The sequence below is a fragment of the Myodes glareolus genome, chromosome 14 (genome assembly GCF_982192425.1).
Source record: "Myodes glareolus chromosome 14, mMyoGla1.1, whole genome shotgun sequence".
In the NCBI taxonomy this organism is placed as follows: domain Eukaryota; kingdom Metazoa; phylum Chordata; class Mammalia; order Rodentia; family Cricetidae; genus Myodes; species Myodes glareolus.
In genome coordinates this window covers 16,257,360-16,280,971 of record NC_142039.1, presented here as the reverse complement: position 1 = coordinate 16,280,971, position 23,612 = coordinate 16,257,360, and the positions used below count along the sequence as shown (strand labels likewise).

The following is a 23,612-nucleotide window of genomic DNA, read 5'->3' as shown; positions in this document are numbered from 1 at the left end:
CATGGTCTGAGTGAGGCCTGAGGAAAGGGCTGACCTGGTCATGTGCCTCAAGGATATGTTCTTACTAAAGATGGCTGAGGGTAAGCTATCCAGGCGGAGAGATATTCACGCTGATAAAAGGCAGAGAGCAGGGCCCAAAAGAAGGCTTTCTATATTACTAATAATACAAACACAGAGGATCTGGGGGAGACAGTGCAAGAAAGATCCAGAATGGGAGAGAGGGAAAGAGCAGGAGCTCCGCAATTGGCATTGGGGGTTGGTTTAACCATGTTAGACAATAAATAAAGACATGATTGAGGGATGAATTAGGTCAAAGGCAATCCTGACTCCAGACTGTCTACCACATTACAGCTCTCAAGTGCAATTCAGGCCTGCATGTGAGAACTGTTGGCCTCTTGAGTTATTATCATCAATCTTCTTTAATGAGGCAATGTCTCCCTAGATAGCCCAGGCTGGCCTTCCTCTCACAAATATCACCCAGACAGGGTTTGAATTTGGCGTCCGTGGCATGACTGTTCTTTATTTATAGATACATTGCCAAAGGAAGAAGGATAATAGGTCAGGTCTGAGGTGGAGTGAGAGATGGGAGTCTGCTGTCAGGCGCTCACAGTTTTGAGTCCAGCTCTTCAGGAGGGGGGGTTCTCTCTGAGAAAAGTGAGTTTGGAGTGTGGGTTTTGTCTCCCTAAAGAACTCTGCATTATGGGCCACCCAATCTGACGGCATCCTTAAGACTACTTGAATAAGTGAACGCTTAGTGTCTAAACAGGTGGAATACTAGTTCAAAAATTTTAGGCTGTATTTACAAGGGCTTTGGGAGCTGTGTGCTGGAGGTTACTAGGACCAACTTGTTCAGTGCTTTTTGTTTTCCCTCCCTCTCCTCTCCCCTCCCATCCCCCCTTCCCTCTCTTCTGTCTCCCTCCTCTACTTTCCCCTCCCCTCTCTTTTTCTTGTACTGAGGGTCTCACAGATGCTCAGCTAACATCACACCACTAAATTATACCCCAACCCCTAAAAAGAATTTTTTTTTAAGACAAGGTCTCACTAAGTTTCAGACTTTGAGTTCACTCTGTAGCTCGGGGAGGTCTTCAGTTTGCAATCCTCCTGCCTCAGCCCTCTGAGCAGTTGGGGTATCAGGCCTATAACACCAGGTGTCCTGCCACAACTGTGTCTTATGAGCAGCCACACTGCTTTCTGAGAAAGGTTCGGAGGAACACCAAGGACACAGTCCTGTCCTTGTCAGGGGGCAGGAGTCCAATGCACCCCTCAGGAATGTGAGCCCTGCTCCACCGTGACCCAACCACAAATGCCTAAATCACGTGGAATTGGGTAATTTAGGACTCGGCTGATGAACTACAGCATAATGTTACAAAGGGATAAATCGGGATATAGGGAACACCAAGGAGAAAGAAAACAACCTGCTTCTTTTGTTGCCAAGGAAACGATGTCCCTGCTTCTCCCACCCCTCCAGGCCTCCCACATCCTGTCCATCCATCCTTGGACCAACATGAAACTGGGCCAGCACAGGAAAGGTTTTTTGAGGAGGTGTCATTTCAAAGGTGAAATCATAAAAATGTTATTATTAAGGGAGAGAGTTAACATACTGTAATATGTTAGATAGCTTTGTATATAAATGCAGATTATGGTCTCTGACTTTCTCTCTTTCTTTCTTTCTTTCTTTTTTTTTTTTTTTTTTTGAGACAAGGTTTACCCTAGCCCAAGCTATCCTGGAACTTGCTGTGTAGCCTATGCTGGCCTCGAACCTGCAATTCTTCTGTCTCATTTTCCCTCAGTTCTGGTATTATAGGCATAAACCACTACATCTAACTCTGAAAACAGTTCTGAACATCTAAGTTGCCTTAGATGGGAAAAAAACAGAGGGAAGAAGAGGAGGGATGTTGGAGCTGATAGAGTTTGGCTCAGTGGTCTGAAGACTGTGCCCTCCTTGAGACAGGAGACTTGTCTGTGAGAAGGTTCTGGGACAGGGGGTCTTACCAGTAGGCCAGGGAGGGGTGCTCCTTCAGGGCTTGGGTGGGAAGGGCTGGCAGCTTTTTTAGGTCACTCCTCACCACCTCATTGCTGAAAGAGAAAGTCAAGAAACATCACATCACTTTCCGAGAAAATAACCACCCTGCTTCAGACGAAAACAACCCCCTCCTCCTGTCGTTTATGTGATCTAGCAGGGAAAGAATACAGGACACACAAGCTGAAGGGTCTCCTTTTCCAGCGCAGGGCCAGGGCTACACACGCGGACAGCCTCACGTACTCGGCCCTCACAGAGATATACACACGCGAACAGCCTCACCTACTCGGACTGTGTTTTGGATCCCGAGTAGCATTGGGTATGAGGTGGGAAGAAAAGGATCCCAGGGGCTGGCATGCGCGGGGGTGGGGGATGGGGAGTGGGGGGAGGATCCCGGGAGAAGCTTCCGGGCCCCTGCAGTTGGGCGCACAGATTCCAAGAAGGGCAGACTGTCTGCTCATTCCTGAAGTAGCTTTTGCTCCTCTAGATTCACCTCCTGCTGGAAACTGTTCCATCAGTGCGCTACAGAACCAGCCTTTCCTTTGGACAAGTTTGGAGACTATTTAGCAAGCGTGAGGCGGATTATCCGGACTATTGGGAGGGCTGATGCAGGAGGTGCCGGAGTTGGAGCGTCATCTCCCATAAACTTCCACATGCTAGGGACTGAAGACAGTTTAAACTGCCCCGATCAACCGACCTTCTTCAGATGCCTGACTATCGTGTAGAGTCCCAGCAAGATCAACCTTGGCACTGTGGAACAGCGACTTTATCGTCTGCAAGTTCACACTCGACCCACACAACCAGAGTTACAGAAATAAAGTCCCGACAAATCTCTTACTGTTGTAAGTGAGTTTACTCTTTTGTGTTGGGCTAGTCTTACACTGTGTGACCTGTAGTTGAAGGGTCATACACCTATGTCCAGTCACTTGGCAGTTCTGTACCCCCTTTATGCTAGGGGTTCCTGCCATCTATATCTACACCCAGTTCCTAGAGTCGTTAACAGTGTACACTTGGACATGGTTCTGGTATCTAAATAGTGTTTCATTAAACGGGCCCACCCACAAGCCCTTGAGTTTATCAGCTGGGCTTGCCAGGACTCATCTTGTGGAGACATGCATTAGATCCATAGCATTAACCTAAGATGTTGGCAGCTTTTTGTGTTGTTCATATAAAGCTAGGTAAACACTGGCCACCAGGAGCTTGGACTTTACCACATAAAGGCAGCAAACAGGAGAACAATAAGTAAATAGGAAAGAAGGAACACGTTAGGAGGAGGCAAGGGGCATGGGATGGAAAGGCTGCAGACAGAGGTGGAAACATCTTGGGGTGACTGGAAAGTAATCACCCTTAAACCTATGCTGCCAACTTAAGGATCTGTGTCTCTCGAGTGGACAGCAACACCAACAGCAATGGCCTCGGCAGCTCCATCATCAAATGGAATTAGGGAAAAGCATGCCGGTCATCCAAGTTTGTTTCAGAGGAGTCTACGAGCATCTAGATGTTTAGTAACATTAGAATTGCTGGCATTTTTCCAGATTTACTAAGAATAAAAACAGGAATGTTCAGGTAGTCATCTTCAAACAGCCAATCGGAAGGGAATGCTCAACTTTGAATTGTTTGATTCAACATATCCAAGTGCTCAGTAAAAAAAAAAAAAAAAAAAAAGGTTTGCTGTCTACTGGCCAGTAAGCTGGAGCCCTCGGTGTTATAAAGAAAACACTGGGGTAGATGTATGTGGGATAGGACACAGAATGTGCTCACAGTAGCTGAGAAAACGAGAGATGTTCTTTCGAAGATAACTGGCGGCGTGGGTAGGGGAGTAAAGTCAGGTCATGCTAACTTAAACAAGCAATACGAGAGTTTTGAGGAAATGCAGGCCATTTTTGGGTGTGGTGTAAAAAGTGGGCTTTGGGGATGACCTTGTGTGAAAAGGGTACGGCGCTCATATTTACTGTCAAAGCAGTCATGTAACTTGGTTGGGAGAGATCACTTAGAGTGATTCATCTTAAGGGACAATGTGGCTGAAAAGATAGTTTGGGAACAGCATTTTGAGGACCTTAAATGATGGCCGAGAAAGGTCCAAGGTGCTCCAGTGGACAACGGCAAAGCCACTGGAGATTTTCAAAGAGGAAACCCCTGGCGTTTAGGAAAATGAGATTACCAACTATGGCTTAGAATTACATGCCAGGGAGGCACAATTTAAGCCAACATTCAGTTGGCCAAACACTTGAGATGCCACAGTGATGGGCAGAGGGTCTTTTCTGCCTCCTTAACTATGGACACTTGAACATGGAGATTTGGCTCAGTGCTCGTCAGTGCCCAGGGTGACTCCTTAAACATGAAAAGGCACTTTTGCTGCTAAGGTTTTATTTGTTGGAACTGTGAAAAGCAATGAGCTGTGTCTTCATGGAGCTGAAACCTGAGTTCAGGCTCCTTCCTCTCATCATGTCTAAAGTATATTTAGGGAAGGGACCGAAGGAGGAAGAGCTCCTTTTCCCTACCAACCACGGGTTTGTTGGCAAACAAACATCCCCGATGACAGCCACAGGCTCCACTTCCTTGCTCAGGCTTGCCGTGGATTCTCTTACACTCCTCCAGGGCAAGGTTACACACAAAGCATGCAGGGAAGTCACCAGGGCATGAAGCCCGGCCAAATCCATTATACTCTGGAAGGGATCCACGACTCCCAGGCCTCCCCAGAGGATGAGTCTGCAGACATGCTCTGTTTGCCTTTTTTCTGTTTATAAACACCTGCAGTCACTTAGAGGTGCCCAGTCCTGGCCAACATGCACAACTAGAAATAAGAAAGTCGCTCTAATACTCTACAGTCAGGTTGCACCTCTGACCTTAGCAGGCAAGAAGGATGGGCCTGGTTAAGTCCTGGGGCGGGAGAAAGTCACCCCAATGGGAGAGGCTGCTGTTCCACAAGGCTGTAGCCTAACACATGAGCTAAAAGGTCCAGCTATCCTGTCCAGGGTCTGCCACATTTTCGTTATTCCAGAGTTCATGACTGATGAACACTAGCTTAAAACATACTGCAAAACAGCTCACGTCATACTCTATTTTTAGAAAATGAATTTTAAAAAAATATTAGACAACCACTTTTTTAAAAAAAATCCCCAGTTTTTTTAACATTATTTTTAATATCAACTAGGCTATATTTACAAAGTTTAAGTAACTGTTACTGTTGCCAGGATAGAAATGGTAATTCAGTGCTGTGCTGGTTTTCGAGGGGTGATGGGTTAGGATGATGTGCTTGTATCTGACTACCTAAAACACCGGAACTGAGAGTGCTCTGCAGGAGAAACAAAGATTTCTAACAACGTGCCAGGTAGAGGACTTGTCACATCACAGAACAACGTGTTCAGCCAAGACACCATAAGATGAACAAGGACAAAGTTAAGCACCAGAAAAGGGTTGGTAAAATCTACCCTCTGTTTTCCTTAGAGAAAAAGAGAGGTCTAAGAGGGGCTGGAGAGATGGCTCAGAGGTTAAGAGTTAAGAGTGAACGCTGCTTTTGCGGAGGACCAGAGTTTGGCTCCTAGCACTTACACCAGGCAGCTCATAATCACCTGCAACTCCTGCTGCGGCAAATCTGATGCCCTTTTCTGGCCTCCATGGGCACTGCTCTCATGTGCACACACATTGTAAACCCCTCCCCCCCAAATCTGGGAAATAACATTTTCAGGAGATTCCCATTGGGTCAAATGAGATGTTCATACATTGGAGGAGAAGCCTGGGGTCTCCAGGGTACGCTCAGGGCAGAAGAACCCATCCTGAAACCCCTGTTTCAAAAGCAAAACTAGTGGAGCGTAAGAGAATAATCAGAAACTCAGAAACAGTGAGATTAGAATGCTCTGTGCGCACCAACTAAACCCTCCATATTGATGGGCATATCATGAAGCTATGGTTCTCCAGGGAAATAATATTTTTTGGGGGGGGTATATTTTTAAAAAATTATGTATACCATATTCTGTATACATGTTTATTTGCAGGCCAGAAGAGGGCACCAGATCTCATGGCAACAAATGGTTGTAAGTCACCATGTGGATGCTGGGAATTGAACTCAGGACCTCTGAAAGAGTACTCAGTGCTCTTAACCACTGAGCCATCTCTCCGGTCCAAGAATATTCTTGAGTAAAGTAGGAGTATACAGTCCTTCACCCACACTTCTAAAACCCACAACGCTCCAGCAAACAAACTGTTCTTAACCTATTTGGTGGCAAGTCAATCTTTTAACTCAAGGGTATGTTTTACTATTTCTTCCACCTGGAAAGAACATTTTTCTTCCTTTTTCTTTCTTTCCCTCCTTCTTCCTCATCCTCCTCATCCTCTTCCTTTTCCTTCTTCCTCCTCCCCCTTCTTCATTCTTCTTTTTTCCAACTGACAGGGTCAGTCTCATCTCACTGAGGTTGGCCTCAAACTCCCTATGTTGCCAAAGTTGATCTTGATTTTTTAAAAAAATCTTTTATGTGTATAGAGACTTTGTCTGCATGTATGTCTGTGTACCACATGTGTGCCTGGTGCCCATGGAGGACAAAGAAGGCACTGGAGCTTCTAGAACTGGAGTTACCATGGAGACCACCATCTGTAACTGCCATGTGGGTCCTGGAAACTGAACTTGGGTCCTCTGCAAGAGCAACTGTTCTTAACTGCTGGGCCATCTCTCCAGTCCCTGACCTTGAATTCCTGATCTTCTTCCCCATATACCCCCCCACCCCAAAGCTGACATTACGGGCACACACCACCACTCCCGGCAACATCTGTGGTTTTGCTCAGGAGAGTGATCTCTTTGATGCCAGCCCTGCCTGGCCAGGGTATTAATTCCCACCTGGGGCCAGTACTTAATCACGTGTCTGAAATCTGAGAAATCCTGAATTGAGAGGTTCTGAACCTGGAAGCCCTGGGACCCTCACGTTTCAGATATACCCTGCTAGTCAGCATTCCTTTCTTCATTAGCACGACCCACCCAGGGGACTCCATGATACTAGGAAGTGAGATTACAGAGTCTCTCCTGATCGCCCAGAAGGGTGCAAGAAAAAGTGCTTATCGTTAGTTCTTTCTTTTTCCTTTCTTCAACCCCCTTTGCTTTCTGGTGGTGAAGACAAGGCAACACTGAGATGATAGTAAATGAAAGAAGGAAAAGGACGGCAGTTCGCTCATTTCCTCCCCAGTGCGTGCTTTGCCCAGGTGTGGAGGCTCAGGGACACTGAGGGTGTGGAAGATGTGACAGAGATCTTCCATTGCGGGGCTCATGTGTATGTGAAAGTTTTGTCGTCACTTTGAACATCTGCAGACCAAGGAAAACATCTGGGGATGCAGAGATTATTTTCCTCCACGGGATTCTGGATTTTGGACATGTCCCATGGATTAACACTAACAGTAATACCTTCATGAATAATTTATCCTTCATTTCTGAAGCTAACTGTTCAATTATATGAGCGTTTATTTCTTAGTGAGTCTAATTTTCCTAGGCTTTAAGGAAATTCCTGTGAACTTCTCATTTAGTTGTAAATGCATAAAATATAAAACAAGTTGAGATTTCTTCCCTTCGCCTGTGATTTCAGGCAAACACAATCTACTCAAGCGGAGAAAAAAAAAAAACCAACCGATTCCCCCCGCCCCCCATAATGTCAGCCTTTAACTTGGGGACCTCAGCTCTGAAAATTTGACACAGGGTCATGACCATGACCTCTGTGCTCTTCAGAGTTCACTCAACATGTGATACTGAGATTAAATCCATATTTAACAAACGAGCCCCAAAGTAAAGTTTTCTCCTTGCTTTATAGCTGAACAATTCCCATAGGATTTGAATGGTGTCAACTTGCAAATAAATAAGTAAATGTCTTTTTGCGCTAGACACGTAAACCACACACCCAAAAGCTCAAATGGACTTCCCCGCACAAAACAAAGCTTTCTGGACATGTGCATAACTTTTCTGTGTGAGCATTTCCCTCCAAACACCAGATTCTGTTCCCGTCCAGAGCTGTCGCTGGCGTGATCGAGTCTGGCTGCTTCCCCATCACCCATGGCTCTCCAGGTCATTTTCAAATCATGGAAAACTCCACACACACCCTCCTTCTTTTAAAACAAGCGGATATATGAGAATCATATTAATTTCAATTCATTAAGATGAGAAGTGTGCTTCAAGTTTAATATCCCCCTGCCCCCCACGGAAACTGTACTCAGAGAACTGACATGTTTAAGTGTGACAGAAGTGGTTGGGTTATCAGGAGGCTGAGGCAGGAGAATCCTGAATTCCAGGCTAGCCTGGGCTACAGAGTGGGTCTCACATAGCCATTTCCCCTGGCCCCCCCTCCCAAATATCCATTTGTGTGAAAACAGATTCGAAGGTCTAATAATGGCTTATAATAATTAACCTTGCTGAGTTAGGAGCGAATGGTTTGTGTACAAGAAAAGCTATGGCTTAAGTCATCTAGTCTTTGAGCTGCAGTTGTGGTTTGAATGAGAAATGTCTCCTATAGGCTCGCGTTGTTGTCGAATTGGTCTCCAGTTGGTGGCCCTGTTTGGGGGAGGTACAGCTTCGCTGGAAGAAATTCATCACTGGGGGGCGGGCTTTGAGGGTGTCTAGCCTTGATGGATCCACTTCCTGTTCTCTTTTTCTGCTTCCCGCGTGTGGATGAAAGTGGGAACAGCAGCTTCCTGATCCTGTCACCAAGTCACACCTTCCTGCCATGACAGACTCTACCTCTCTGGAACCATAATCCAAAAACAAACTACTGTTTCTTACGTCGGTTTTGGTCATGGCATTTTATCATAGCAATGAAGAGGAAACAATGTACTCGTGTTGTTTTCAGAGCTATCAGCACTCCAGCCTGCAGACCGGACAAGAGGATAACGCTCCCATCTTTGTAAAGACAGCTGTTGATACGAATACACACATCATGCTTTAAGGACGTGTATAAGAAAGTGAGATCTTTCTTGTTTTTTTTTTTCTAGTAATTTCTAAAATTCTTGCTCAAGCCCATGACTTGCATTCTCTGGCTTAACTAGAAAGACTTTAAAACCTAGAATTTTTAGAGATTAGTAAGTCCGTTTTAGTTTATATTAACTATAGTACTCTTTCAAAGGGGACAGACCAGATTTCAAAAGCGGAAAGAAAAATAGTCAAGAGAACACTGTTGTTGTTGTTTTTTTTTTAAACCAAAGTTTCTTTCTCTCTAGGCTAGTGACCGAACAGCCCCATGGTTTATAGAAGATAAAATATTAAAAGGTCATTATGCTCTTTGCTTTTAATTGCTCTCCCAGGGACCTAAGAACATGTGGCTTCTGGAGTTAATGGGAATGTTCCAGCATAAATAAATACTGGAGCTCCTCATTTGAAAGTCAGCTACTTCTGTTAATGAGGGCGGCTATTTGTCTCTACCGACTCTGTAATACATTGCTCTAGTTCCAAAAGCAGAATTTCCTTTTTGAAAAGAAATTTAAATAGAACCCTACACTACAGATGCTATCTCAGGGATACAGCAAGATTTCTTCCCAACCACTAACCCCCGCCCCTGTAAGCTCAGACTCTCTCACATAGACCAGCATTTAATTGCGTACAGATGTTATTAAGGCTTGACTTTGAAATGTCCCCTACAGGCTCATGTTTTGAATGCTTGGTCCCTAGTTGGGGAGTGCTATTTTGGATGTCTAGAAACTTTGGGAAGTGGGGTCTGGCTGAAGAAAGTAGGTTGTCTACCAGGGGAGGGTTCTAGGAGGTAAATGACTCAGGCTACTTCCTGTCTTATGTTCTGCTTCCTTTAAACCATGTATGGACACTTCCTCCCACCACACGCATCCACTACCATGATGTTTTGTACCCATACATGAGGCCAAACAATCATGGATGGGACCCTTACAAAGTGTGAACCCAATGAGTCCTTCCCCTGTTCAGTTCTTTCTTCCAGGTATTTGGGGTCCAGTAGCACAAGAGCCAGTGAAATGTCATATAAGCTAACTCCTAGAGGGTCAATCAAAATCTCCCTTCTTTTCCTCACCAGACTGTGTTTTTCTGGACTGCTGAACCTGTTAGTGCTTCCTACAGTTCTCACCTCTGCAGTGTGGGGAGGAATTTGCTAAATAGAGAGTCCACCAGATAGACATAGTGAGGCTCATGGACCTTTAGATGGGGTTTCTTTATTGTGAGTCTCTTTCAGTTGACTTACGGGTCCTAAGTGTTGCAGACACCTGCTATAGTGACACCATCAGCATCCCTAGTCCTCTGTAACAAAGGATTTTCAGGTCCCAGCAGACATCCCAGGGCAGCGGTGCCAGGAGTTCCATTTTAACAAGGCTTGTTACCAAAATATTCTATGGAACAGATGTTTTCACTTGTCCCAGAGGACTCTTCCCCTGCCCCCAAATAAAATCACTTCACTCTAATCTGATGACAAACAAAACCCCCTACAGCTAATAAGGAAGCCACTTAACAGTTGTCTAAGTGGGTGGATCTCAGTACACTTCATTCCACATGGTTCTAACGGCCATTCTGAGGTGATGGTACTTAACTTCATGCTTTTCAATTTCACTATCAACTACATTTTATTCACTTATCTATCATGAAAAGGAAAAGAAAAACTAGAACGGAATTGAAATTAGAGAAGAAAAGGAAGTTATAACCTTGAAGCCTCTTCCGTGAGTCATGGGCCCTTTTTCCCCGTGTTGTACTGGTGAGTCTATATCTCAGACGGGGTGTGGTTTTTGACATTAATGATTAATTCAACTTCGAAAGTGTTTCCGATTATTATCATAATTTTTGTTCTGAGACAGAGCACTACACTCTGGAGCCCAGGCCTGGCCTGGAGCACTGTGTATAATCCAGGCAGGCCGTAAATTCAGTGTAGTCCATCAGCTCCAGCCTTCCCCGATGTTAGGGTTACACAGATGAGCTTCCGTGAGCAGTGTGACAATAACTATATAAATGTTTCTATCACATTTCCAGAAAGTTTCAAAGAGCTAATCAAAGGTAATGATGTGGCGATTCTCAAGATTAGTATGAAGAGATGAGTCAGTGGGGGGAGTTAAATAATTTTTCCTAATGAGAAAATGTCCTCAAACAAAACTAAAAATGAGTTATTGTCTCTAATAGCTTGTTTAGTGAAGTACTGTGGTATCTTCTGTTAAGTCAAATCAGACCCTCAGTTGAAAGTTTAGATTTCCAGTAGGTTGATTCAATGGATGGTTTTTTTTTTCCTTTTTTCCAATGATTTAGCAAGAAATAGATATTACTTAGCTCAAGGATTTTTTTTTTAAAGGCATTAAATGAAAACATCCCAGGTGGGGCTTAGGAGGTGACTCAGTGGTGAAACCACTTGCTGTAAGGGTGAGACCTGAGTTCAGATCCCCACCACCCATGCAGAGTCAGGCATGGTGGCCTGTGTCTGGGCAGGGTCCGGGGCCAGTCACTCTAGCTAATCAGGGAGGGACTGTATCAAAAGCTAAGGAGCAGAACATAGAAGGTGACACTTGACATAGACCCCTGGCGTGTATATGCACATGTACACACGTGCCTTCACACATATATACATACACTCCAGATACAAAAGGGCCAAGCAGTCAAGAAGCTGAGACATTGGAACGCATAAAGCTTGTCTATACAGCAGGCTATAGCTGCTGGTTGACCAATGTTGATCCATGAGGATTACGCGAGGACTTCATGGTTTTACTTTGGATTGGGCCTGCTCCCCCTGACATTAGCTCCTACAGCTGCCTTGATTGATAGCTCGGAGGCTATTCAGTTGTTTCAGACAGAAATGCCAACTCTGCTCACTTCCTGACTAGTGACACAAGAGATTTGTCTTTAAACGCGAACGCACATCAGGAAATGAAACAAGATTATTTGCGCTGTGCTGCGGAAAATCATACAAGTGAGAAAACATTATTTTTAGATAACACTATTTCCTAAGTCTTTAATGAGAACTTACAAATTTGTCTGCTCTGTGTCAGAATATCAACACGCATGGTTCATATTCCTCACTATCATGGGCACTATTCACTTGACTGTCTATATCTCAGACACTGGCTTTCAGCATTGCTAACCCAATATCTCATTATCACTTTAAAAATGCCGGTTGTGAGCCGGGCAGTGGTGGCGCACACCTTTTATCCCTGAACTCAGGAGGCAGAGGCAGGTGGATCTCTGTGAGTTTGAGGCCAGCCTGGTCTACAAGTACTAGTTCCAGGACAGTCTCCAAACCCTGTCTCGAAAACAAAACAAAACAAAATAAAACAAATAAACAAAACAAAACAAAACAAAACAAAAATGCTGGTTGTGTAGGATATACCTTTAATCCCAGCATTCAGGAGGCAGAGGCAAGCCCATCTCTGTGAGTTCAAGGCCAGCTTGGTCTACATTAGTGAGTTTCAGGATTGCCAGGGCTATGTTGAGAGGCCCTGCCTCAAAAAACTACAAGAAGAGGCTGTGAGCATTTCTATTGACTAGAAGGAGAAATAGGCAAGAAAATCCTTCAGGAATGTGCTACGCAAGAAGAGAGGCTCAAGGCAGAATCAGAGAGCCCGTGAGTGGCACAGCAGAGGGGCTCTTGTCCAGGGCTGTCTCGGTATCAGCCTCTTCCTAGGAACGCTGTGTCAGCACTGCCAGCCTCTCTCAGTTGCCAATGTAACCTCTTTTCTCTTGTGCTTCAGGGAGGATGCTCTTACGGTCAGACCACACTTGATGAACGGTTGTAGAAATGGACTGCTAGGGCAAGATAGGCTTTTAGAGAGGACCGGTTCCAGACCCTCAGGTGTTGGAAGACTTACTCTGTCTTTTCAAAAGTTTATTTTAATAAGCATGGGCGTTTTGCCTGCATGTTTGTACACAACATTAATGCAGTGCCCCTGGAGGCCAGGAGAGGGCGTCTAATCCCCTGGGACTGGGGCTATAAATGGTTGTGAGTTGCCATGTGGATGGTGGGAATCCAGTCTAGGTCCCCTGGAAGAGAAACCAGTATTCTTAACTGCCAAGGCCTTTCTCCAGCCCCAGAATTACTTTGACTTTTGTGTGAAGTCATTAATTTAAAAGGCTATTTGACCACCTAGACTCAATGGGATCTTAGAATTAAGCCTTGGAATCCGTGTTACACATATAAAAGCTTTCTCTAAAGGTCTGTATTTCTAAGCCTATTTCTATTGATGTTGTTGAGGAAAATATATTTATGACAGGTAATATTTACAAATTAAAATTACTCAGTTGCACACAGAACTAAGGCAAAAGAACCATGCATTAATGACTGGTAACAAAATATGCAAATGGAAAACCTAAGATGCCTGTTGTTCAGCTACCAAACTAGTATGGCCAACCCCTGGTTTGGAGACTCTTCTCAGAAGTGACCCTTAAGAGGCACACGTAAGAAATGAAGCATCAAAATGGGCAGAGGTGGCACCCACCTTTAATTCCAGGACTTGGGAAGCAGAGACAGGTGGATCTCTGTGATTTCAAGGCCAGCCTGGCAGTTCCAGGATGCCAGGGCTACACAGAGAAACTGTCTTGAAAAACCAAAATAAATAGATAGGTAGGTAGGTAGGTAGGTAGGTAGGGTAGGTAGATAGATAGGTAGGTAGGTAGGTAGATAGATAGATAGATAGATAGATAGATAGATAGGTAGATAGATAGAGGAACAAAGAAAGAAATGAAATGTCTTAGTCCCAAATTCAAGCATATACTACTTTCTTGAGACTATTTTCCTTAATATTTTATTATTTATTTCTTTTTTATGTGTGTAGTTTACTGATGTGTTCCCATGGGTGGAAATACATGTGCTTGTAGGTATATGGAAACGTACATATAGGTTTATATGTAGGTACATATAGAAGAAATCAGGTCTTCCCTGATTGCTCTATGAGACAGTCTCTGAGCCTGGAGTTCAGTTCTGCCTGGCTGGCTGGTCATTGAGCACTGGGGACTCCTGTTGTCTTTGTCCCCATACTGACGCACCGTGCTGGGGCTACACACGTACAATGCTGCTTTCAGCTTCTTGTATACTGAACTACGGTCCTATGTTTACACAGTGACCCTGAGAATTCTGCAGAGTTATCGATCTTGAGCCGGCTTTAGAAAACGGTGTGTTATCGGGGACATGCATGTCACAGCTCACCTCTGCATCCTGTGGGGTGAATTTTATGGGATGGGAAAAACTGACCTCACATGAACTATCTGACCTTCCCTTCTCCTCTAGACAGCTGCAGCGACAAACAAGCCACTAGACAGCTCTGACCAATAGAACAGCCCTTGCATATCTGCTTTTCAGCTAACACACTGGCACGCTGGAGCTGACAAAGGGGCCATGAAGGACTGCCGGGCCAAGCCTGCTTTTCTTCATCCTTGGTAGTTAGCCTGTGTGGCTGCCTTCCCAGGATCTATGTGACAGAAGAGGTTGTTTCCAGCGCACACACACACACACACACACACACACACACACACATACACACACTCTGGTGGTCAGGGTGAGCTCAAAAAGAAATACGATTTGTGGGTTCTGAGCTAGCCAACGGAAAAGTGTCTTCAGAGTAAGTACAGCAGACACTGGACTCCGCTGGATCCGCGGCCTTTCAGCCCCTTTTCACAGAACTGCAGAAATCTTTTGAGATTTCTGACTTACACTTGCTGAAGCCCTTAATTCTTATCTCAAACACAAGTCCTAAGAAAGGAGCAAAGAATAGATTACAAGCTATAGTGTCTACAAACTGAACAAGCTTCATTCAACAAATGAACTTCACTCAACAACACCCAAACGAGGCCTGGCCATATGCCAAGTTCAAGGTCTCCAGCTAGGGCCTCTCACACCTGTTACACAGTGAAAAATCCGACTCTCTACTTCCTGCCAAAGACTTGGAAACCTAAATAAAGGAAATACGATGCTCTCTTTACAGAAAATAGTCAAAATGAGATAAAGAGGCTACGATTTAGACCAACAAGGAATCAGCTGACTCTAGCTCACAGGCTCAAATTATGCATCGCTCTCGCGTTTGTACGGCCCGTGAATGGAGAGTAGTTAACATTTTTAAATAAAGAAGGTGAGGAAGAGGAGAGGGAAGGAGGAACAAAAGAAAAGGAAGGAAAGGAAAAATATTTCATGATACACGAGGATTTATGTAATATTCAAACGTCGTTTTCCTAAATCAAGTTTTACTGGAAAACAGCCACGTTTCTTAGTTCTCCTACCATATGAGGCTCCCTTGACATTTGGAAAAGGCACATTTCCTGCAGTGGAGACCATGTGTACGTGACCTTTACAGAAAACGTGTGCCAATATCATTTTAAATTTTAAAGTATTTCTTTCTGTTCAGCTGAAATAGTTGACTGAGAACACACACCTCAGGTTTGGTTAGGGGACATTTATAGATTTAAAAACCTTTAAACATAGCAAGATGCATGCACTCCATGGGGAAGAAACAGGATGTGTTTGTGCACGAGCAGGAACCCCCTCCTGCACAGACGAGTGTAGGGACCAGAAGCTGACTCGGTGCCTTCTTTAGCCACTGCCCTTACTTCTTTTTGAGACAGGGCCTCTCACTGAACCTGGAGCTCCCCAGACTGACTGACAGGCGAGTCCTAGGGATCCTCTTGTCTCTGCCCCTTTCTGCCCTGGCTCTGGAGGTCCAGACACACAGTTGGTGCTGTGCTTTTTAAACCGACACTGGGACTTTGAACTCAAGCCCCATGCTTGCACAGTAAAGGTTTTATTGCCTGTACCATTTCCCCAGATCGGATGTCTATTTCTTGTGGATGTTAATTTTCTGCCTTTATCCTGAGGTCAGAACATTGTGCCTTTTTCTTTTCTTCTTTCTTTTCCCGCTGGCTGGAGGTGGGTGGGTGGGGGCTGTAACTGCCCTCGTGTATGTCGGGCAGATGTCTCGTCACTAAGCTATAAACGCCAGATCTTGTATCCACACAACTTGACGTTTTGCTTTCTTGGCCACATAGTCATTTATTTTACAGACAAACCTTGATCCTGGAGAATGGGCTATCCCAGGAGACGTTGATAAAACAAAATCCTGGAAAATGTCTGTCTGTGGACAGCTAGTTCTGCTGAGGGCCAGCTACAGTCCCCTGTGCTGTGAGGGCTCCATGTGGATCATGAGAGACCAGGGACAATTTCAGCCGTGGTGTCCTGAGAACACCTTAATGAACGAATGGCAGGATTCAAGCTAACAGCTCCACAGGACTGCTCAAGCTGCCCTCAATGGTTAAGTCTGGTTTTGTTTTTCTCAGCATAGCATCTTTCCATGGAAGGCAGACAGGAGTGGTGTTTCTATACTGCTAATAGTTTGCTTAAACACATCTCCCTATATGATTGGAATTTCTCCCTTGAAAGTCAGAGACTAAACTGAGAGGAAAAAAGACATGAGTCTACATACTCATTAGAACTGCCAGGTTATATGCACCCAAGTTTACACCCAAGGAGTGACTTCCGGCTCCCCAGAGACACATGAGAACAATGGCTGTGTCGAGACCCTGGGTTCTAAGTTCAGCTTTTCAGTAACTCAGAGGAGGTTCATTTAGTAAGAATACTATCCTCACTACCACTGTGTGTCCCCTGCCAGGCTGCCTGTTGACAGCACCACAGCCAGACCTCATTAATAATATACACCATCCTCCTACAAGGTACACGCAAGGAAGTTTCTTTAAATAAAAAAGCAACAAATATATTTTTAAGCCAATAAGAGAACAACCCCTGGGGACTCACCTAGAGAAATCACCTTTTGCTTCCTGTGGAAGAAAAAAAAAAGAAGTAAAACATAGATCGATCGTTAAGAGTGAAAACTTACGTCCTGTGATCATGGCTACTTCCCTGCTGAGTAAGAGCAGCTTCCTACTGCAGCCACCCTACTCCCTCTGGAATTCAATGACGAGGGATGCTAAGCCAGAGGTGGGAGAACATTCCCATAACTGTAATTCCCGGCACTTGAGATGCTCAGGCGGGAGGATTCTGAGTTTGAAATTAGCCTTGGTTGCATAGTGAGACCCTGTCTGATTGGCCAGAGTCAGGGAGAATATGTACATGCGTCACCTGACTAGGAGACACAACGCAAACTTTACAAAGTTATTTATAAGTTTATATTTCATGGCCCTGCTCTAACTAAATTAGGATTAAGACTTCTAAACTGAGCACATATCTGGATAAAATTTTTTTTCTCTCTCTTTTCCCCTCTTTCACTTTCCCTCCCTCTCTCCTCCTTCCCTTCCTCCCCTCTCCCTTTCTCTCCTTTCCTCAGACATACACAATTATCTCTCTCCACCACCTTTCCTTCCCTCCTCCCTCCTCCTCTTTTGCCACTCCCTTTCTTCAGTTCCCCCCATTCCTCTTTCAAAACATCCCCCATCTCTTTCCTCCCCCTCTCATCCAGTCCCTTCCATCCTCCCTTCCTTTTCCTTGAGGCAGCTGCAGTCTGCCCTCCTGGCCCAACCTCCACAGCAGCTGGGATTCCAGGTGCATGCCACTGTGCCGGGATAGGACAGTCTACTTCTCCTGTCCCCTTTGAATGTGAGCTCTTTCCTCACTGCACCAAAGGATTGGAAGTCAGAGGCCATGTGAACATTTGGTTTTTCTCAGGGCAAAAGAGGGCACCAAGCTTTAAGAACGTGGGAACTGGAGAATCAAATGAGTGCAGATTAAACACATAACTTTCCTCCAAGGTCTCATGATAAACAGTATTGAACTTCTGAAATAGTGCAAACCTCTAATATGGTCATGGCATCAGCCTTCCTAATACCTCCTTCACCCGTGACTAGAAAATGTCAGAAAGCCAAACAGGGGACCCAGCAGCCGCATTGCCTTTGGGTGTACGTAAAGCAACTCACCTGCAAAATGTAGGAAGCCAGTTCAAACACCACTTCACTGTCAACATCAATAAGCTCCTGAAAGGGAAAAAAAAATCAAGGTGAGTCTTATGTTTCATCTACTTAGTTTTGAACAACTAATTAATTAAAAACTTTAAAAATACAGATCTTGCCGTATAGTCCAGGCTGGCTTCAAACTCACAACCTTCCTGTGTCTGTCTCCCAAGTGTGCAGATTCTAGGCATGTGTCACTGAACTCTGTAATGTGGCACTAAACAGCTTCCTTACAGCATCTCCCATGGAAGAGACCTGGTCTTTCTTGGGAATTCCCCAGATTCTCAAAACTTTTAGAGTGTCTTTGGTGCTTTATACAGTTCCTCCAAGTGACTCCATCCTGAACACTCCCCAAGATCTTTCCAAAGAAGCCTGTACATCGTCTTCAATTCTGGATGAGGCAGTCGGGATGGACTGTGCCCAGCTTTGCAGACACCTGCTCATGCATGCAGAAGGAGTGTGTGTGTGTGTGTGTGTGTGTGTGTGTGTGCGTGTGTAAGGGGGAGTAGGGAGAGAGGAAGGAAGGGAGAGAGGGAAGCACAGTGGGAGAGTAGCCAGTACTCCCAGCCACTATACCATCTCTCCAGCCACAAACCTGCTCATCTTATTCATCACAGGAATACAGCTGCTCAGTAGCCAAAGTTACATTTTGAACTTTTCTCTGTGATAGGGTCTCATGTGTAGCCCTGCCTGGGTGGCCCAGAGTTCAGACCTGCCTCTGCCTCTTAAGCACTGTGACTCAAGGGCTCATAACCCTGTCCAGCCCCATTACAGTTTCTTTCCAGTTTCTGCCTTAGCACTGGTAGTGAGACTTCACTGAAAGAAACGTTACAAAGGGATCATAACTCGGCTGGAAGGCAAACAAGGCAAGACCAAAAGTGCAGCTCTTCAGGGGCACCCAGCATGCTCTCTCATGTGCTCAGAGCTCAGAGTGGCTAGTGGCTCTCACATTACTATATATCTATAATGTTTTTTTTAAAAAAACATATTTATTTATTATGCATACAATGTTCTGTCTGCATGTACACCTACAGGTCAGGAGAGGGGGCCAGATCTTACCACAGATGGTTGTGAGCCACCATGTGGTTGCTGGGAATTGAACTTGGGACCTCTGGAAGAACAAGCAATGCTCTTAACCACTGATCCATCTCTTCAGCACTACCTATAATGTTTCTATCTTAATGAAGGTTTTTTTAGTCATTGCTAGTCTGGTGTTTAATTTTAATATTCTTCTGTTCTTTGAGGTCTTCATCAGTTGGTTGCAATCTAGGAGCATGACCTTAAAAAATAAAATCTTCTTTGTTTTTGAAAAACTAAATCCAATGTAATTAGACTCTAAGTAGGAGCATTCCCATCAATGCCAGCATGTGTTCACTCTAGTGGTCCAAGATGACATCATCTAGTGATGTCATAGTCACCGTAGTTTGTATAAATGTACTTGGTGCCTGCACAACAATAAAACTACTTCCCACATCTATCAGAGTCCTCCCTGCCATGAAGCGGCATTGGCCTGGGTTCCTATGTCTGTAAGAACAGCACCACCGAGGCACTAATTCAAACATGTGCAAAGGTCTGTGCGTTTATCATATCAACATGATGGCTTTGGAGGCAGGCCTACCCACTGAGACACCATCACCACAATACATCTGCCCATTAGTCCCCAAAAGATCTATTTTTGTGATAAACACTTGACATGGCCCTCCCTCTTAATGAACTTATAAGTGAGGGATGCCATATTATATGTAACCTGTTAGAGACAAACTCAGGTCCATTAGCATGCAACAAGACGTTAACCCATGTCATTTTCTGTTGTCAAGATTGAGGAGAAAGCCTGTCCTTCCTCTTTCCTCTCTCACCACTTCCTTCTCCTTTTCTTATTTCAAATAGGGTCTCACTTGATAGCTCCCGTTGGCTTTAAATGATGGGCATCCTCCTGCCTCAGCCTTCCAAGTGCTGTAATTAAGGCATTAGCCACCATGTCTAGCACATCTTCATTTTTCATTCCATATCATCACTAGATCTGAGAGTGAGTGTCCAGACCAAGAGGACAAGCTAGGAGAGACCTAGAGACCAGTTAGCTCGGCACCATGCCTTTAACTGAGGACGGGAATCCAAAAATATAAAGCGGCTTGCCTCAAGTCACAAGGACCATAATGGCCATCATTGTGCTGGGAACCACTTCTCTAATATATGACCTCACTTAGGACTTGCCCCCTCCCAAGTTAAGAAGGTCTCAGTTCCAGCCAGCACCCTCTTGGAACAATATTTATGACTGAAGTTAGCATGAAAAAGTGATTTAAATTAAGAGCTATTTGAACTACCAGCCAAACTCTGATATATGGATTTTTTTTAATTAGTTGGGGGGCGTCCAAAATTATCCACCGTAATTCATGACAGTATATTCGAGCAGTATTGCATCTTTTGAAGAAGGGATTTACTCATGGTCTCTCAGGCTGAGGAATTCCAAAAATAGATAAAGATAGTTGCTACTGAGCTGTCTCAGAAGTGTAGCTCAAGAGATGCAACAACATCTAACCACCATATGGAAGAATGGGGGACAGTCATTCCTTAGGCTCCACCAGCCACGGGAGCCTCTATAATTCATCGGCCCTGTCAGAGCTGTGATATGAGAGAATGTTTGCAATGGCAATTGTGGGATTACTAGCTCCCATCAAAATGTAAGTCATACAGCAGTGCACAAACACTTCCACAGAAACTGTCCAGTCTCCACCATAGATCATTTCTGCTCTCTCTTTATTCATTTCTCTTCCCACCAATCAGCTCACTAGAGCGCACAGTACTTAGAGCATATTGCTATGTGTGCGTGTGTGTTTGCATGTGTGAGCCCTTCTGTTAAACATTTACACCTACGAAGCCGCGAATGGTCAACAGTGGGCTAATGGTTAACACCATCTGGGAGGCTTATCTCATGTGTAACTCAAAATCAACCGCTGGCAGACAGCCCTGCGCAGGAGCATACGGTGTGACTGATAATTTGAGTCTTTTGCGAGATCGAAGTGTCTGTGTTGGGAAGCCAAGGTCTGGGAAAGGAAGGAAGGCCTTTTCTTTCACACAACCCATTATGTGGTCCCAGGAGGTCCTGTAGGCGAATATTAACCACAGTGCTCAGCCGGCAACAGTGAAGCCTCCAACAACAGCCTAGCTTGGTTTAGGCAAGTTCTTGTTCACTGTAGCTGTCCTCAGGGTGAATGGAAACAAATGTCTTTAACTAGGGTAAATTCTCCTTTTCCCTCCAGGTGAAGAGATGACAAAACACCCAGAGTTAGAATGTGTCCAGCAATGGAGGAAAGGGAGGCAGGAGGAGATGCCTCAGAGCCTGCACACGCTCCAAAGCTGTGCGTGATTTGGAAAGCTGTGTTGTTACTTTGTTAATATTTATTGAATTTAACAATCCCTGGATGTCCCCAGAGGAGTCAACCTAGAGAGTGTATATGAGAACGGAACCTGAACGGTGGGAACACAAGTTCTCAATTGTTGAGGAAAGTCTTGCCTATTCCCCCAGCCCCCTCTCTGCAAAGCACTTTCTCTACCTTTTGTTTTAATATCCTTGTTATTTCTTTATCACAATTAATAATCTCCTTTGCATTTCTTTCTCCTAAGTGATTGCATCTCTAAGATTTTTCTGTAGAAGCAAAACCTTTGATTTTCTGTTCACTTCCCGAGTTTTCCATGAAAACCGAGTTTGCTATAGAGGAGTTAGCAGGGGTTCCAGGGATCTTACCCTCAGGTCCCAGCTGCCACATGACATCAAATATGACTCTACCTTTCCCTCGGCTGGCTTCCCCGGTGAGCCAGAGGTGGCCCGCTTCATGTGCTTTTCCAGCAGAGGAAACAGACTGACTGACCAAGAGAACAGTGTACAACCCCACATAGTTTCCTGGAGCTCCAGGCTTTCCCTTGACAGAAGACAAAATGGGGATTGTGTGAGGAGAGGCAGGAGGCTCTTCAAGAAAGATCTGAATGGCTTCCACCTGGCCATCTGCAAAGGCTGGTCCAATGACATTCCTGCAGACTTATTCCATTCATAGCTCTGTGCTGGAGCCCTGGGGCCTCCAGAGCAATCTGAGGAGGGGGAGGGGTTTCTGTTGGGTCATTTCCTGACTAGAATATTGCCTGGGAACCTAGGGTGGTGGAGGACACATGGTGATTTTACATCAAGGGGGAATGCTGCCTTTTTTGGCTACTGGGGCCAGGATGTATGTATTTTGAGCCCCTGCTTCCCTTACTACTGAATGATGGGTGTCCCTTTTTTTGCTCCTTGGAAAATGGTATTGAATGACAGAATGTGGTTACCTGCTGCTGTGTGCAGGCATGCATGTGTGTATTCTCAGAGTGTGTGTGCAGGCATGCATGTGTGTATTCTCAGAGTGTAGATGGAGATGGAGCATGTCCCGTTGTTCTGCATTTGCTTTATCAGAAGTGACAACGAGGATTGCTGGCATCCATCAGCAGCTTCATGGTGGCTATCAACTATCTGGGGAAGATTTCCAACAGAGGATTGTGACATGTTCAAAACAAATACCCCCACGCAACGGGGCTTATGGGTACTTTCCCATAATGCTTAGTCGGTTCTTCCTGACCAGTGGTTCAGAAGGGTTTGCCGGTACTTTTCGCGTCCTACCGAGAATCTCAACGGAAAGCATTCCTCTGTGGTTAGGATGAAAAAGCCCAACTTTTCCATATAACAAGTGAGATGACTGCAATAGCTAATGTTGAGTGTCCTCTTGACAGTGCACACCAGCCCTGGAGACAGGCCTCCTCCAGGCATGTCTGTGAGGGATTAGCTTGACTACCTTAACTGAGACCGGAAGGTCAGCTCTGTTGGTGGCACCTTCCCATGGCTGGGATCCTGGGCTGGATGCACGGAGAAAGGGAGCCAAGGGCAGCATCCATCCCTCTGTTTCTGGATGTGATATGATCAACTCTGTCAAGGCTTGGCCAGTCTTCCCTGTGACGGAGGAAACCTTTGAACCGAAAGCCAGAATAAACCCTAAAGTTATCTTTGTCAGACGGGATGTGTTATCACAGCAACAGGAGCAGAAATTAAGACAATAATCAGGACAGAAACCACGAGGAACGACTTCAGAAAAGGGAGGATGACATTGGCAAACTCCAATCAGAATCCCTTAGTTGGTCATCCCGAGGGATTTCCTAACAATCCTTACCCAGTCTTACCCTAACTTTACCGTTGCCCATAACACATGGGAAGATCATGTCTGGTGGTCTTCCTAAGGTCACCACTAGTCTCACCCGCAAGTGAGTTCTAGTCTCTCCCCTCGCTCCCAACAGCCCAGAAACATGCAACATCACTGTCCTTTCTGTTTCAATTACTTCGTCACTGAACATGAAGAACAAGTTTTCTGATTCTCTTGCCGAATTTGGTGATACACAAATGGAGAGGCGATTCAGAACCTGCAAACACACTGGAAATGCTATCTCAATATTATTTATTTCTCCTCACTGATATTTAGAGACAGTCCCAACCACAGAGTTTGCCTCTGTTCTTTGGTGTGTTTTAGCATTGATGGTATTAGTATTTTAGTATTTAGCGAACTGTCTTGAAGAGCAGTACTGTGTCTATTGCCACAGGCAGATAATGGTTGTAATTTATTACCCTTGTAATAGGAACTTTTTATCTCTTATTTGGATTTGTCTCAGTGTCCAGCTTAAATACTATATACAGACACATTTTCAGGTGAGACCAGCATGTGGATCACTGGACTTAGATAG

The 23,612-nt window shown here is 44.9% G+C and overlaps 1 protein-coding gene across 6 annotated transcripts in view; it reads right to left on the bottom strand.

Annotated features, from left to right (window-relative positions):
- The window catches only part of Frmd4a (FERM domain containing 4A), a 601,861-nt gene that overhangs the window by 81,588 nt on the left and 496,661 nt on the right, over positions 1-23,612 (bottom strand). For all 6 annotated transcript variants that reach the window (XM_087896367.1, XM_087896368.1, XM_087896365.1 and 3 more), the window contains 3 exons: positions 17,829-17,885; positions 16,714-16,736; positions 1,993-2,076 (listed from right to left, as the gene is read on the bottom strand). In XM_087896367.1, coding sequence (XP_087752493.1) covers positions 1,993-2,076; positions 16,714-16,736; positions 17,829-17,885 — 164 coding nt within the window. The remainder of the gene's footprint in view (positions 1-1,992; positions 2,077-16,713; positions 16,737-17,828; positions 17,886-23,612) is intronic.